General features: G+C 48.3%; 1 protein-coding gene across 3 annotated transcripts in view; it reads left to right on the top strand.

The window, feature by feature from the left end:
- LOC115830339 (zinc finger protein 587) overlaps positions 1-17,262 on the top strand; it is a 29,786-nt gene extending 12,524 nt beyond the window's left edge. The window contains exons 1-3 of one of the 3 annotated variants that reach the window (XM_030819487.1): positions 9,949-10,588; positions 15,161-16,220; positions 16,473-17,262. In XM_030819487.1, coding sequence (XP_030675347.1) covers positions 10,555-10,588; positions 15,161-16,220; positions 16,473-16,731 — 1,353 coding nt within the window. In that variant the 5' untranslated portion in view covers positions 9,949-10,554 and the 3' untranslated portion in view covers positions 16,732-17,262. Of the gene's footprint in view, positions 1-9,948; positions 10,589-15,160 lie in introns of those variants that run through there. The other 2 variants (XM_030819485.1, XM_030819486.1) reach the window with 2 other exon arrangements.
- Positions 17,263-17,621: the final 359 nt, after the last annotated feature.

Here is a 17,621-nt window from a genome sequence, read left to right as displayed (position 1 = left end):
CTCCTAGGTTTCAGGTGCTGCAGGTTTTACATGGCTGTGGTGGATCTAGGCTGGGATTCCTTCTACCTTCACAGCGATGAGAGTGGTCAGGACGACAGTCTGGGGTCCTTTCCACCGTGGACACAGAGGCTATGTTCCAGTCCTTGATCTACACTTGATCACCTGGGAAGAATAAGCTAACAGGGCATCTCTTATTTACCTAGGCTGAGATAGATTGTGTAATTTTTTCTAAAGCCTGTAGCTGTTGCTGTAACTTAATTTTACTTAACTCTTGGGGAGTGCCTGGAAGTCCTCGCAATATAGGAGGGGGCCTATGATATAATATTTCATAAGGGGAATATCCTATTCTTTTAGAAGGGGTACATCTAATTTTAAATAATACTATAGGGGGAGCCTGTATCCATTTTAATCCTGTTTCCTGACATACTTTTTTTTTTTTTTTTTTGAGACAGAGTCTTGCTCTGTCGCCCAGGCGCTGGAGTGCAGTGGCGCGATCTCGGCTCACTGCAAGCTCCGCCTCCCGGGTTCACGCCATTCTCCTGCCTCAGCCTCTCCGAGTAGCTGGGACTACAGGCGCCCGCCACCACACCCGGCTAATTTTTTTTATATTTTTAGTAGAGACGGGGTTTCACCGTGGTCTCGATCTCCTGACATCGTGATCCGCCCTCCTCAGCCTCCCAAAGTGCTGGGATTACAAGCGTGAGCCACCGCGCCTGGCCTGACATACTTTTCTTAAACTATTTTTGATAGTCCGATTTATCCGCTTCACCTTTCTGGAACTCTGAGGCCAGTAGGCAGCATGCAGTTTCCATGTGATCCCCAATACCTTTGCCGTCTTCTGTACCAAGTCAGCCACAAACGCCGGGCTGTTATCTGAGCCGATCCATAAGGGCAGTCCAAATCTAGGAATAAGATCTTGAAGAACCACACGAGTTACTTCACGAGATTTCTCAGTTCGTGTTGGATAAGCCTCCACCTACCTAGAGTAGGTACACACAAGAACTAGTAAATACTTGTTACCTCTACACTTTGGCATCTCTGTGAAGTCCACCTGGAGATCTTCAAAGGGGGCTGTTCCATAAGCTTGTATGCCGGGCGGAACAGCTGGACCTTGCCTCGCATTATGCTGTCGGCAGGTAACACACCGCTGCATCACCGTTTTGGCAAGGGCTGACAAATGTGAGATGTAGAAGTACTGGCCTAACAACTTTTCAAGTGATTTCTGACCTAGATGGGTGGTTTCATGCACAGCCAGTGCAACTGCAGCTCCTAGCAGCTGTGGCACAGCTACTCTCCTATTTGGTAACGGAATCCATTCTTTCTCTATCACTTGTCCTCCTTCTGCCTGGAGAAAGTCCTTTTCTTCTTTAGAATAAGTAGGTACAAGATCAGGTGCTTGAGGGAGCAGGGGGGCTGTGACTGATGCCCAGAAGGGGGCAGATGCTGCTTTTCCAGACTCTGAGTCAGCGCGGGAATTCCTTGAACCTACCAAGGTGGAAGCTCGCTGGTGTCTTCGGTAATGCATAACTGCCACCTTGCGGGGTTTCCATACTGCTTCTAATAATTGCAAGATTTCTTGTTGATATTTTATGTCTTTTCTTCCAGAGTTCAATAGGCCTTTTTCTTTATATAATGCTCCATGCACTTGAAGGGTTAAAAAGGCATATCGAGAGTCAGTGTAAATGTTTACAGTCTTACCTTCACTGAGTTCTAGGGCCCCAATTAAAGCAATGCTTAAAGCAATGCATTCAGCTTTCTGAGCTGAAGTGCCCTGGGGCAACAATCTGGCTTCAACAACAGTGTCTAGAGTTACTACCGCATACCTTGCACATCTCTCTCCTTGTGGGTTGATGAAGCTGCTCCAATTCATGTATAGTTCTTAGTCTACTGATGCCTAAGGCTGATCCCGGAGGTCAGGTCTGCTAGAGTAAACTGAGTCCAACACTTCTACACAGTCATGCTCGACAGGGCTCTCAGATACTGGGAGCAAGGTAGTGGGGTTCAGGGTGTTACAAACTTCAATGGTTATACGGGGATTTTCACAGAGCAAACTGTGGTACTTAGTGAGTCTAGCATTCGTTAGCCAATGATGTCCTTTAATATTCATTAAAGTCACCACAGCATGGGGGGCCTTTATGTTCAGGTTTGGCTAAGAGTCACCTTATCTGCTTCTTGTACTAGCAGGGCAGTTGCTGCCAAGGCCTTCAAACACAGGGGCCATCCTTTAGAAACCCCATCTAATTGTTTAGAGAGGTAGGCCACCGGCCTCAGCCAGGGCCCTACAGTTTGGGTTAAAACTCTAACTGCTATCTTTTTTTTCTCTGACACATACAATGTAAAAGGCTTTGTCAGATGGGGTAGCCCCAGGGCTGGGGCTGACATAAGTCTTTCTTTTAACTCTTGAAAGGCTTGCTGTTGCTGGGATCCTCATTCAAAAGGTTCCTGGTGCCCCCCCTTTGTGACCTCATACAAAGGCTCAGCTAATACTGCAAAGTTTGGGATCCACAGTCTGCAAAACCTTACAGCCCCTATGAATTTTCTCACCTGCCTTCCAGTCTTAGGCTCTGGTAGATTACAAATGACCTGCTTTCTTTCTGATCCTAGGCTGCGCTCCCCCTGTCGGATAGTAAATCCTAAGTAACGTACCTGCTGTCAGCAGATCTGAGCTTTTTTCTTGGACACCTTATACCTACAGTCCTCCAGGTGCCAGAGTAGAGCATCTGTTCCCTTGGTGCACCTGACTGCTGTGGGGTGTCCTAGCAAAGGTTATGAACGTACTGGAGCAACACGCAGCCTAGATCTCTGGTGGGAAACTTCTGGAGATCTCGAGGCAACGCCTCCCCAAAGATGGTGGGGGAGTTCTTGAACCTTTGAGGAAGCCGGATCCAAGTGTACTGAGTAGTGACACCTGACTCCGGATCTTCCTACTGAAAGGCAAACAGCTTCTGGCTCTCAGGGGCTAATCTGATGCTAAAGAAAGCATCTTTCAGGTCCAAGCAGGTGAACCAGCTGTCCTCAGCTGGCAGCAACTTTAGCAATGTGTACAGGTTAGGTACTGTTGGATGTAAAGTCACTGTAGCCTGATTAACTAAGCGCAAGTCTTGTACTGGCCTGTAGTCCTTGATCCTAGGCTTGGGAACAGGTGGGAGGGGAGTGTTCCATGGAGACTGACAAGGAACTATAATTCCAAAGGTTCTTAGGCGCTTGAGATGGACCTGGATACCTTCAAGAGCTTCTCTGGGGACCGGGTACTGTTTTTGCCTAATCGGCTGGGCCCCAGGCTTAACTTCTATAAGTACTGGGGCTTGGTTAACTGCCAGCCCTGGAGGGTTGTCTTCCGCCTACACTCTTGGCCACCACTTAGCCAGAGCTGGTCTTATCTCTTGGCCTGACTCAGTTAAGAAAAGTCTCCATTCCTCCTCTTGGGGGACGGTAAGGGTCATAATGACTCCTGTTCCGGGTAACTTTAGCAGCAAAGAGCCATGCTCTGTAAAAGAGATAGTGGCTCTCAGTTTGCTAAGCAAGTCCCTTCCCAACAAGGGCAAGGGACAATCAGGCATGTACAAAAACTGATGAATCACTTTATGTCCTCCTACAGTACAAGTCTGGGGCAAGCAGAAAGCTTGTTTTGCTGAAACTCCTGTGGCTCCGATGATGTCAATAGTCTTTATGGATAAGGGGGCGACCGGGGTGGTTACTACTGAATGTTCAGCACCGGTATCTACAAGAAAATCAATGTCTTTACTCCCAACTGTCATCCTGACCATAGGCTCTTTGGGGGTCCTTGAGCCTGGTCCTCCTCAGTCCAATAACCTGTCTGGTTGAGCAGGGCCCCTTCCTCCTTATCTAGAGCCTCCTGCTCCAGGTCACTGTTTTCTTTTTAGCTGAGGGCATTTGTTCTTCCAATGTCCTATTTCTTTACAATAAGCACACTGATTACGCTACAAGCTCTGACAGCCAGGCTGAGTTTCTTTCCTGGGGCCCCCTTTCCTTTGCCTCTTTGGGGGGACCCCTCTGATTGCTGCAGCTAACAGGTCGGCGTTTTGCCGGGCCTGGCGTTTATTTTCTCTGCGGTTATCTTTACGACTTACTGCATCCTTGTTTACAAACACCTGGTTAGGTATTTCTAATAACTGTGATGTGTTCATCCTTGCAAACCTAGCCTGTTTCTGCAGTTTTCTTCTAATGTCTTTTGCGCTTTGACTAACTAAAGCCTTGTTAATCATGCGTTGATTTTCAGGGCTATCGGGATCAAAGGGAGCATACATACGATAGGCCTCACACAGTCTCTCGTAGAATTGTGCTGGACTTTCTTCTTTTCCTTGAATGACCTCAGAGACCTTGTTAATGTTTGTGGCCTTCTGGGCTCCTCTCTTTAATCCTTCCAAGAGACCTTCGCTGTATCGGTTTAGCTTTTGCGTATCCTCTCTTTCATTTGGGTCCTACTGGGGGTCGGTTCCCGGTAACTGGGTCCTTACATACTCTTGGGGGTTTTGGTAATCAGCCGCTGCATGTTCCTCTAGCCACTTAGTTGCTGCTTGGAGCACTCTCCGCCTTTCATCTGTGTTAAAGAGGAACATGAGCAACTGGTGGCAATCAGCCTAAGTGGGGTTATGGGTCCGGATAATAGTTTGGAGCAAATCAATTAGAGCTTGTGGCTTTTCGGTATAGGACGGGGTATTGTTTTTCCAGTTGAGAAGGTCGGCAGAGGTGAAGGGCTGGTACACAAAGACGCGCCTCCACCATGTGCCTATCCTCATCTATTCCAGTATACCGCTGCTCTCTCAGGGGCATTTGTATCCTCATTTTGGGTCTTAAACGAGCTGCGAAGGGAGGGGTTTCTCCTGAGGCTTCACCTCTCTTGTCTACTCTGGGTGGCCTAGGGATAGGTTTTTCTTTCGGAGGTGCAAGCACTGTGGACTCAAAAGTGGTGAGCCTTTCTCCCTGGTAAGGGGAGGGCACCACTGGGATCACTGGTGCCATCTCCTGCAATGGATCTTCTGATGTTGGGTCGAACAGAACTTCAGGAGTTGATTTCCCTCAGCGGGTGGAGTCGGATCCTTTCTTGGCTATCTGTCCTTTTGCTACTAGCACTGCTGCTGCCTGCTTTCTTAACCACTGTGGGGGGGTCTAGCACCAGCTGTAACCAAGTGTCTATGTATGGAAACTGGTCTGAGTGTCCTGACTTACCAGTTACCTTGTGCCATACCTTAGAAACAAGGGACCTGTCCAGGCTTTCTTCTGATGGCCAACCCACTTCTAATGTTGGCCAATCTATTTCACACAAAGTTCTAAGTTTCCCTGGTATCATAGTAACCTTATAGTCTCTATTAAATCCCTTCTTAAAATTTTTCAACATTGTTCTTAGAGGAGTGGGCTTACTTTGTTTCTGACCCATGTTTCCTCAAGACAAAACAGCAAGCTCACACCACACACACACCACAGAACAAAGAATGGGTAAAAAGGGCACACACACACTTTTTCAGTTTTCACCAAACCAGAATCAGAACTAAAATCAGAGTATCCAGAAATCCAAGCCAGGTCAAACTAAAACCAAAGTATCAAGCAATTCAAGTCAAGTCAAAAACAAAAACCAAAGTGCCAGTACGGGCACGCCGTGGGTGACCAGGCCACGCTTCCACTCAAATGGAGTGGGCAAGTTCTGAAGTCCAGTCTTACCCAGTTTCAAATGTCTGGACTCCAAGTGCCTGTTCCTTCCTGGTGTTCAGCCACTGCGTTGGTTCTCCACGGGGGCCTACCACACACTGCTCTGACGAGGCATTCCACCTGGGCAATTGCCCACCCAGCAGCGCTCCCAGGATCTGCGTCGCTCAAGCTGGCCGGAGTCCCCTGCAGGGATGCTCCACAGGGCAGGCCTAAGCCGCCTAAGGGGCTGCCTCGACTGTCCATCAATTACCTCCATTCCCGGTCAGGGAACCAAGAAATGTAGCAGGACGAGTCGCAAACAAAACTTCTCAGACACCGGATTAAGGAAGGAAGAGGTTTCTTATTCCGCCAGGAGCGTTGGCAGACTTGTGTCTTAAGAGCCAAGCTCCCTGAAAAAGAAATTCCTAGCCCTTTTAAGGGCTTACAACTCTAAGGGGGTCTACGTGAAAATGTCATAATAGGTCAAGCAAGCATGAGGAACATGAGTGGAGGCTACATACGTCAGCTAACAGAACAAAAAGTTTTACAGTGCTTTCTCATACAATGTCTGGAATTTACAGATAACACAAGTAGTTTTGGTCAGGGGTTAATATTATTATTATTATTATTTCAACCACCAGGGCCAGGTGGTGGCGCCAAGGTCGTCTAGCTATTTATCTTACTTCTGTTTCCTTTTAACTGTTTGCCTTCTCCCTTTTCTCCTGTCTTATAAACTAGGGAAAAGGGGAGGTTGAGAAAAAACTGGAAAGGACAACAGAAGAAGTAGTGATCTCATACCGTACAGGGACAAGAAAGGGTTCACGGAGGCCTGAGCTTATCAAATCCCTGACATGCTTGTAATGTCTGCCTCTCCCCTCAGGCACTCCTGGCTGCAGAAGCACTTGGGGAACCCACACAGGGAAGTGGAGGGTGTTCCATTCCCTCATTGGTCCTGACCCCATCCACAGGTTCTCTAGCTTGCGGTGTCCTGGGACTCTTAAGTGCCATTTTTTCAGTCCTTTGATCCGAGGACCCTGGAGAATCTCTAAAGCCAGGATACTAAGGCCATGGCAGGTTATATGCAAGTATGCCCATTTCTGTCAACCAACGTAAACACTCTTGTAAGATTAACCCAGGATTTGCTACCAGGTTGTGAAATGCTTAGAGATAAAATGGATCAAAGTCAGGAGGTGATATTACCACAGTTCTATCTGGCTACAGGCTTCATCTGGTTGGACCTTGGTACACACACTATGGGTTGAGGGAAGAGGAAGATAGGTCAGAGATAAGGCTTCTGCCATAATCCAGGTGAGGGTTAGTGGATCAGATACATGGCAAATCACGAGTCTGGATTCAGGATTGACTTTTTGTAAAGAGACAGCTAGGTTTTCTCTTCTTTTTTTTTTTTTAATGTGGAAATTCAGTCTTGTTGCCCAGGCTGGAGTGCAATGGTGCAATCTCGGCTCACTGGAGCCTCTGCCTCCCAGGTTCAAGCAATTCTCCTGCCTCAGCATTCAAGGTAGCTGGCATTACAGGCACCCACCACCATGCCCAGCAAATTTTTGTATTTTTAGTAGAGACGAGGTTTTACCATGTTGGCCAGGCTGGTCTCGAACTCCTGACCTCAGGTGATCGTCCTGTCTTGGCCTCCCAAAGTGCTGGGATTATAGGCATGAACCAATGCGCCTAGCCAAGACAGCTAGGTTTTTTTTTTTTTTTTTTGAGGTGGAGTTTCACTCTGTTGTCCAGCCTGGAGTCTAGTGGCACAATCTCGGCCCACTGCAACTTCCACCTCCTGGGTTCAAGTGATTCTCCTGCCTTAGCCTCCTGAGTAGCTGGGATTACAGGCATGTACCACCATGCCTTACAGACATAGGTTTTCTAATGTGGATGATAGGGGCATGAAAGAGGAATCGGGCATGAGCCCAAAGTTTTTTATCTTAGCAGCTGTAACCATGGACACTGCTTCAGCTGAGATGAGGTTGGAATTGACATAATATTCACTGTGGATATCCAGAGGGTTGTTTTGGCCATATGAAGAATCAGAGACCAATAAGTGGTGGCACCAAATGGATAGCTAGACATACAGGATGGGGTATCTGGGAGGGTGTTGATACTGGAGACATCCAATATATGAAAGCTAATGGGTGAACTACAGTAAGTTAGTTATGGGTCCATTTAGGAGGACATGCTTCAGATTTTGGTGGTAAATCTTTTCAGGGGCCAGGAAGGTGTGATTACAGGCTGAGGAGTGGATCTCTTACTTACGTCCCTGAGTGATGTTATTGGGCTTCCTAAACACCTGAGAGGGTGTGAGTGACCATCATGGCAGGATGTATCAGACAGTAGAGTTTGGAAGGGGACATAGACATCCAAGGAGAGAATAGGCAAGAGATAGATGCATGCAGAAGCATAGGAGTAATTCAGGGAAGATGACACTTAGGCCTGAGTTGGTGCCAAAGTTGTAACTTTTTTTTTTTTCAGATGGAGTTTCGCTCTTGTTGCCCAAGCTGTAGTGCAATGGCGCCATCTCGGCTCACTGCAACCTCCACCTCCTGGGTTCAAGCAATTCTCCTGCCTCAGCCTCCCAAGTAGCTAGGATTACAGGCACCCACCACCATGCCAGGCAGATTTTTGTATTTTCAGTAGAGACTGGGTTTCACCATGCTGACCTGGCTAGTCTTGAACTCCTGATCTGGTGATCTGCCTGCCTCGGCCTCAAAGTGCTGGAATTACAAGTGTGAGCCACTGTGCCTGGCCAGTTGTAATTATTTATCACTTTCTAGACTCACAAACGTTTTGAGATGACTTTGGGAGTACCTGGGGAGTTTCGTTCAGCCTGGTGCATATGGGCAGTGAAAAATATGCTCATCTGTAATAGTAGATTTGGTTTGGTTCACAAATCCAGAGGCTGGGCTTTAAACGGCATTAGGTGGACAGAGGAGGGTTGCTACAGCTGAGGTCTCAGCTGGTGCAGCACAAAAGTGAAATAGGGCCATGGATATCTGAAGCCATATGTGGTTCTGTGTGGCTATGGAGTCATTCTGGGAGACATTCACAGGATGATTTGGGATTACCACTGCTATTGTTAACCATGGAAATTCTGTGTTAATATTGGATCCTGTTTGTATTTGTCAAGCATACTCTGGATGCTTGTCCATATTTGGGTATAGGCCAGAATTGAAGGCCCAATATCATGTGTCACTTTGACATCTTGTGATAGTGGGACAACCTTAAAAGGTGTGAGTACAAATCTCATTCCCACTCTGCTTTCTTGAATAATGTATCCTAGCCTAACAACCCTTTTTATCAAGGTGATAAGGCAGGGTTCCAGGTTGTTATATTTTGTGGTGGGTTTCAATTCCATCCCTACCAGCAGAGTTATGGAAAGCATTGCATATTCCCAAGGGAATCATGGGCCGTTATACCCTCTTCATCTTGTGAAATAATTTTATTTGTAGGTGCTGGGTGTGGCAGCTCACCCCTATAATCTCCTCACTTTCAGAGGCCAAGGCGGGTGGATCACTTGAGACCAGGAGTTCAAGACCAGCCTGGCCAACATGGTGAAACCCCGTCTCTACTAAAAAAAAAAAAATACAGGCCAGGTGAGGTGGCTCCCACCTGGAATCCCAGCACTTTGGGAGGCCGAGGCGGGTGGATCATGAAGTGTGGAGATCGAGACCGTCCTGGCTAACATGGTGAAACCCTGTCTCTACCAAAAAAAAAATACAAAAAATTAGCCAGGCGTGGTGGCAGGCACCTGTAGTCCCAGCTACTCGGGAGGCTGAGGCAGGAGAATGGCCTGAACCTTGGGAGGCAGAGCTTGCACTGAGTTGAGATCATGCCACCGCACTCCAGCCTGGGGGACACAGCAAGACTCCATCTCAAAACAAAACAAAACAAAACAAAACAAATTAGCCGAGTGTAGTGGTGCACGGCTGTAATCCCAGCTACTTGGGAGGCTGAGGCACAAGAATCACTTGAACCTGGGAGGCAGAGGCTGCAGTGAGCCACGATTGTGTCCCTGCACTCCAGCCTGGGTGACAGAGCTAGACTATGTCTGAAAAACCCCAAAAAATAAACTTTTACTTCTGGGGATGCCAGAGAGGGGCTGAAGGTTGGGGAAACAGGTGGGGGTGGCCATGGGCATGTGTCTGTACAGTATAAAGAATGATGTATATTTAGAAAGCGAAGTTGTCTGATGGGCTCAGGTAGCTGCCTTGGGCTTTACGTGAGCTTGGATATCGCTATTCAGAAGGGGGTGTGGACCTTTTGTTTGTTTGTTTGTTTTGAGACGGTGTCTTGCTCTGTCCCCCAGGCTGGAGTGCAGTGGTGCGATCTCGGCTCACTGCAAGCTCCGCCTCCCGGGTTCACGCCATTCTCCGGCCTCAGCCTCCCGAGTAGCTGGGACTACAGGCGCCCACCTCCATGCCTGGCTAATTTTTTGTACTTTTAGTAGAGACAGGGTTTCACCGTGTTAACCAGCATAGTCTCTATTTCCTGACCGTGTGATCTGCCCACCTCAGTGTCCCAAAGTGCTGGGATTACAGGCGTGAGCCACCGCACCCAGCCCAGAAGGGGGTGGACCTTTTTATGTCAGGACCTCAGCATGGATACCTATTTGTCTACCTACTTGTTGCTGATGGCAATTGACCAGTGGGCCCATGAAGAGACAAAGGCACCAGTGGACATGGTTTCAACTCTATGTTGGGGACCTTGGGAGGAGGATGGGCAAGTGTGGGTGTGTGGGAGAGGTGGGTTGTGGTACCTCAGCAGAGGGGCTGTTTGTGGTTTCATCTGTCACTATCATAGCAGGGCACTGTGACCTTTGAAGATGTGGCTGTGAACTTTTCCCAGGAGGAATGGAGTCTTCTTAGTGAGGCTCAGAGGTGCTTGTACCGTGATGTGATGCTAGAGAACCTGGCTCTCATATCCTCGCTGGGTAAGTTGCCTATGCTCACCTTTGTGACCTGAGGTAGTTGCCGTTCCTGTTTTGCATTGACAGGACTGTCTTTCTCACTTAAGGAGCCTTGACACAGGTTCCTTCTACACTTCTCTGTGTAAGTTGTGTCATTAGTAGGAGTAAGGTGTGTGTATTGCCTTTTCCTCTCCTTTTTTTTTTTTTCTGAGACGGTGTCTTGCTCTGTCACCCAGGCTGGAGTACAGCAGCGCCATCTCGGCTCACCGTAAGCTCTGCCTCCTGGGTTCATGCCATGCTCCTGCCTCAGCCTCCTAAGTAACTAGGACTACAGGCGCCTACCACCATGCCTGGCTAATTTTTTTTGTATTTTTAGTAGAGACAAGGTTTCACCATGTTAGCCAGGATGGTCTTGATCTCCTGACCTCGTGATCCAGCCGCCTCGGCCTCCCAAAGTGGTAGGATTATAGGCGTGAGCCACCACGCCCAGCCACCTTTTCCTCTCCTTAAGCAGCTCCAACAGCTGCTCTGCTCCAGGCTCCCAGGGAAGGAGTCAGAGTCAGGAGTCTTATTGGCACCTTAATGTATCCACTTTGCCTGCTCTCTGGCTGTCAGGTGACTGTCCAAATCCGTAGCTCTTGTGCTCCCAGGTTCTATTAACACTTCCTTCCTCTATCTGACAATCCTTCGTGCCTCCTTGCACCAAGAATTGCCTTCATTGACATTGTCACTACCTACATAGACGACCATAGACTGTGCTTGCAAGACCCTGCTTAGGAATTCTCTTGTAATACTTAGTTTACTCTCCTGTGGGCTGTCAGGTGCTTAGTTGTCCTGAGCTAGTGTTGGCTGTTCATCTCTGCTGTCTCTCCCTTCATACTTATATCATCCGGTCCCATGTACCGGGGTGAGATGGAGAGTCCTCTGTGTTTGACAAGATGCGGTTCAATTCAGGCTCATCAAGATAGGCTCAAAGGGAGACTGTCCCTCAGGAGTGCCATGCTGGGGGGGAGGGCATGACTTCAGGGGTTTATCCAAATCATACCAGAAACCATTTATATTTGCCGAGTATTTTTGTGGCAATATGAGTAGGCACACACTATTTGTCTTTTTCTTTTTCTTTTTTTTTCAGACGAGTGGATTTAAACTTTATTTTTTTTATAGGACTAGAAAGAATTTTAATAATTTTTTTTTGCACACAGAACAATAAACATTTTCTAAAAATACATACAAACAAAAAGATGCATATCAAACATATTAGGAAGGTTGCACATAGGAAGACGGGGAATAGAAATTGGGGGTGGGAATTAAAGAAAATAAATGAGAGAGGGACTTTGTATGGATCGATGATAACAACTCAATCTATTTGACAAAGAAGGAGAAGGAAAAGATTAGAGTATGACTCCAGGGTAGACCTGTTTTGTTGTCGCTGGGTTGGTTGGTTGGTTGGTTTGTCTGTTGTATTTTTCATGTTTTGTCATGTTGGCCAGGCTGGTCTCGAACTCCTAGCCTCAAGTGATCGACACGCCTCGGCCTCCCAGAGTGCTGGGACTACAGGCGTGAGCCACCATGTCCAGCCCCCACATTGCCTCTGTCCTCCATGGTAGACCTCCCAGACGGGGCGGCCGGGCAGAGGTGCTCCCCGCATCCCAGACGGGGCAGCCGGGCAGAGGTGTTCCTCACTTCCCAGACGGGGCAGCCAGGCAGAGGCGCTCCTCACTTCCCAGACGGAGAGGCCTGGCAGAGGCGCTCCTCACTTCCCAGACGGGGCGGCCGGGCAGAGGAGCTCCTCACTTCCCAGACGGGGCGGCCGGGCAGAGGAGCTCCTCACTTCCCAGACGATGGGCGGCCGGGCAGAGGCACTCCTCGCTTCCCAGACGGGGCGGCTGGGCAGAGACGCTCCTCACTTCTTCCCTGTCAGGGTGGCTGGGCAGAGGTGCTCCTCATTTCTTCCCAGACGGGGCTGCCGGGCAGAGGCGCTCCTCACATCCCAGACGATGGGCGGCCGGGCAGAGGCGCTCCTCACTTCCCAGATGGGGCAGCCGGGCAGAGGCGCTCCTCACTTCCCAGATGGGGCAGCCGGGCAGAGACGCTCCTCACTTCTTCCCAGATGGGGCGGCCGGGCAGAGATGCTCCTCACTTCTTCCCAGATGGGGCGGCCGGGCAGAGGCGCTCCCCTCTTCCAGATGGGGCGGCCATGCAGAGGCGCTCCTGACTTCTTCCCAGTCAGGGTGGCAGGGCAGAGGTGCTCCTCACATCCCAGATGATGGGCAGCCAGTCAGAGGCGCTCTTCACATCCCAGACGATGGGCGGCCAGAGACGCTCCTCACTTCCTAGACGGGGTAGCAGCCGGGCAGAGGCTCTCCTCACTTCTCCCCAGATGGGGCAGCCGGGCAGAGGCGCTCCTCACTTCCCAGACGGGGCGGCCGGGCAGAGGCGCTCCTCACTTCCCAGACGATGGGCGGCTGGGCAGAGGCGCTCCTCACTTCTTCCCAGACGGGGCGGCCAGGCAGAGGCGCTCCTCACTTCCCAGATGGGGTGGCCAGGCAGAGACGTTCCTCACTTCTTCCCAGACGTGGTGGCCGGGCAGAGGCGCTCCTCACATCCCAGATGATAGGCGGCCGGGCAGAGGCTGCAATCCCAGCACCCTGGGAGGCCAAGGCAGGCGGCTGGGAGGCGGAGGCTGCAGCGAGCCAAGACCATGCCACCGCTCTCCAGCCTGGGCAACACCGAGCACTGAGTGAGACTCCATCTGCAGTCCCAGCACCTCGGGAGGCTGAGGCAGGCAGACCACTCGAGGTCAGGAGCTGGAGACCAGCCTGGCCAACATGGTGAAACTGCGCCTCCAGCCAAAGGACAAAAACCAGGCAGGGGTGGTGGCGCGCGCCCACAATCCCAGGCAGCCCACAGGCTGAGGCAGGAGAATCACGGGAGCCGGAGGCAGGGAGTCTACAGCGAGCTGACTACACTCCAGCCTGGGCAACAGAGGGAAGAAAAGAAAGAGAGAAAGAGAAAGAAAGAAGAAAGAAAAGAAAGAAAAGGAAGGAAGGAAAGAAAAGAAAGCAAGCTGACCCTCAATTTCTAAGGTAGCCATCCCCATAGAAATACAATGCAAGCCACCTAATGTAATAACCTATGTATTATAAAAGTTCTAATAGCCCCATTAAAGAAGTAAAAATTTTGAATAATATATCTTATTTAATGTAATAGATCCAAAATACTTTCATTTTGGAACAACAAAATGTAATTTTGGCAACAGAGGGAAGAAAAGGAAGAAAGAAAGAAAAAGGAAGAAAGGAGGGAGAGAGGGAAGGACGGACCACTATTTCTCTTTTTCTCCCCATTGTTGAGAGTTTCACACTTGTTAGTTCTGTACCTTTTCACTTCTTCTGTGATATCCACCCCAGCACTAATACTCACATCTCTGGACTCCACATCTCACCCATTTTTCTTGTGCTTTCATCTGCAGTTGTCTCTGATATCGGTGTATTGATTACGTATTAGGAAGTGTATGCCCATTGTTAAACCATCCATGACCACCCCCTGCTGTGTTGTACTCACATTTTCTTGGTCTTGACATATGCTTCTCTCTATATATATATGTATCTTTATCTGTGTATGTGTATATATATATGTGTGTATGTGTATATATATGTGTGTGTATACATATATTTTTTGAGAGAGAGTTTTGCTCTTGTTGCCCAAGCTGGAGTGCAATGGTGCGATCTCGGCTCAGTGCAACCTCTGCCTCCTGGGTTCAAGCGATTCTCCTGCCTCAGCCTCCCGAGTAGCTGGGATTACAGGCACATGCCACCATGCCTGACTGACTTTTTGTATTTTTAGTAGATACAGGGTTTCACTATATTAGCCAGGCTGGTCTCGAACTCCTGACCTCATGTGATCCGCCCGCCTCGGCCTCGCAAAGTGCTGGGATTACAGGAGTGAGCCACCGTGCCCGGCCCATATTCTTCTATAGAGCACTCACATGTCATCAGGAGATAAAGTCCTGTACACAACTTGCTTGTAGAGGAAGGCGCTGTAGACCCTGCCTCTACTCCCTGTGTTGCATATATGCTTGTGCTCTTTATATCATGAAGCCTCCTGGATTCTGTGACCTTTATAGCCCAGGAATTCTAAGCAGCCCCATTTTTTTTTTTTTTTTTTTTGTGATTGAGTCACTCTGTTGTCCAGGCTGGAGTGCAGTGGCGTGATCACCGCTCACTACAAACCTCTGCCTTCCAACTTCAAATGATTCTCCTGCTTTAGCCTCCCGAGTAGCTGGGATTACAGGTGTCCACAACCACACCCAGCTAATTTTTGTATTTTTAGTAGAGATAGGGTTTCACCATGTTGGTCACGCTGGTCTTGAACTTCTGACCTCAGGTGATCCACCCGCCTCGGCCTCCCAAAGTGCTGGGATTACAGGTGTGAGCCACCGTGCCCAGCCAGCAGCCCCATCTTCAACTTGAAGCCAACATTGTGTTCCTGCAAATATTTCTATAGAGCAATTCCTTAATTTGTGAGACATACTAGTGGGTGGGCTGTGCCTTCCCGTCAGAGGTACTTTGCACTTGACCAGCATTTTCTTGGTTTCAGGTTGTTGGTGTGGATCAAAAGATGAGGAGGCACCATGTAAGCAGATAATTTCTGTACAAAGAGAGTCTCAGAGCAGGACTCCCAGGGCAGTTATTTCTCCTAAGAAGGCTCACCCCTGTGAAATGTGTGGCCTCATCTTAGGGGATGTTTTTCACTTTGCTGACCACCAGGAAACTCATCACAAGCAGAAGCTGAACAGGAGTGGAGCATGTGGAAAAAACTTGGATGACACTGCAAACCTTCATCAGCGCCAGAAGCAGCATATTGGAGAGAAATCCTACAGAAAGAGTGTCAGAGAAGCATTGTTTTTAAAGAAACCTAAGTGCAGGGTGTCACAGGAGCCATTTGTCCTCCGCGAGTTTGGGAAGGACGTTCTGCCCAGTTCAGGATTATGCCAAGAAGAAGCTGCTTACCCTGTAGAGAAGACAGACAGTGAAACTACACATGGCCCACCCTTTCAGGAGGGAAAATCTAATTACAGGTGTGGAAAACGAACAAAAGCATTCAGCACCAAGCACTCAGTTATTCCACACCAGAAACTTTTCTCTAGAGATGGATGTTATATGTGCAGTGATTGTGGAAAATCCTTTAGCAGATATGTCAGCTTCAGTAATCATCAGCGAGATCACACTGGAAAAGGACCTTATGAGTGTGGAGAGTGTGGGAAATCTTATAGTCAAAAGAGCAGCCTCATTCGACATCAGCGAGTTCACACTGGAAAGACAGCTTATCCCTGTGAAGAATGTGGGAAATCTTTTAGTCAGAAGGGCAGCCTTATTAGCCATCAGCGTGTTCACACTGGAGAAGGGCCTTATGAGTGTGGAGAATGCGGGAAATCTTTTGATCAAAAGGGTAACCTCATTCAACATCAACGAGGTCACACTGGAGAGAGAGCTTATCACTGTGGGGAATGTGGGAAATCTTTTCGTCAGAAGTTTTGCCTTATTAACCATCAGCGTGTTCACACTGGAGAAAGGCCTTACAAGTGTGGAGAATGTGGGAAATCTTTTGGTCAAAAGGGCAACCTCGTTCACCATCAGCGAGGTCACACTGGAGAAAGGCCCTATGAGTGCAGGGAATGTGGGAAATCATTTAGGTACAGATCTCACCTCACTGAACACCAGAGACTTCACACTGGGGAAAGACCTTACAATTGTAGGGAATGTGGGAAATTATTTAACAGGAAGTATCATCTTCTTGTTCATGAGAGAGTTCACACTGGAGAAAGGCCATATGCATGTGAGGTATGTGGGAAATTATTTGGTAATAAGCACAGCGTGACTATACATCAGAGGATTCACACTGGAGAAAGGCCATATGAATGCAGTGAATGTGGGAAATCATTTCTTTCCAGCTCTGCACTTCATGTTCATAAAAGAGTTCATTCTGGACAAAAGCCTTATAAGTGCAGTGAATGTGGAAAATCCTTTTCTGAATGTTCCAGTCTCATTAAACACAGGAGAATTCATACTGGAGAAAGGCCTTATGAATGCACCAAATGTGGAAAAACATTTCAGCGAAGCTCTACCCTCCTTCATCATCAGAGTTCACACAGGAGAAAGGCCTTATGAGTGCAGTGAACATGGGAAATCCTTTGCTGAAGCATCCAGACTCATTAAACACAGGAGAGTTCATACTGGAGAAAGGCCTCATGACTGCTGTCAACGTGGAAAACATCAGAATGTCTGCTCTCCTTGGTTTTAAGAGACTTCGCGTTGAGATGGAGTCTCGTTCTGTCACCCAGGCTGGAGTGCAGTGGTGCAGTCTTGGCTCACTGCAACTTGGGCCTCCCAGGTTCATGCGATCCTCCTACCTCAGCCTCCCGAGTAGCTGGGATTATGAGTACACACCACCACGCCCAGCTAATTTTTGTATTTTTAGTGGAGATGGGGTTTTACCATGTTGGCCAGGCTGGTCTCGAACTCCTGACCTCAAGTGATCCACCCACCTTGGCTCCCAAAGTGTTGAAATTACAGGCATGAGACTCTTCACCCGGCCTTCATTCTTTTCATATTGCTTAGAATATGACATGTTGAACAAGGCATGGTGGCTCATGCTTGTAAACCTGATGCTTTGGGAGGACAAGGTGGTTCATTTGAGGCCAGGAGTTAGTTAGTGATCAGCCTGGGCAACATAGCCAGACCTCCTCTCTACAAAAAGAAAAAAGAATGACATGCTATGAAAACTTACTGTATATCATTCATCTGTTGAAGTGTATTTCAGTTGCTTCTTGTTTTTGTCTATTTTAAATAAAACTGCTATATTTGAATGCAGTTGTTCATATAGGTATGTTTCACTATGGTAATATGGTGGTGTGCAGTGCCTGAGTCACATGATAGATTAAAGTACAACTCTTTTTTGAGTGATCTGCCCACCTCAGCTTCTCAGGTGTGACCTACTGCACTCGGCCTAGTGTACAACTTTTTAAGCAATGCCAAACTATGACTTAAGAATAAAATTA

The sequence above is a fragment of the Nomascus leucogenys genome, chromosome 10 (genome assembly GCF_006542625.1).
Source record: "Nomascus leucogenys isolate Asia chromosome 10, Asia_NLE_v1, whole genome shotgun sequence".
Lineage (NCBI taxonomy): Eukaryota > Metazoa > Chordata > Mammalia > Primates > Hylobatidae > Nomascus > Nomascus leucogenys.
This window is presented reverse-complemented; position numbering and strand designations above follow the sequence as displayed.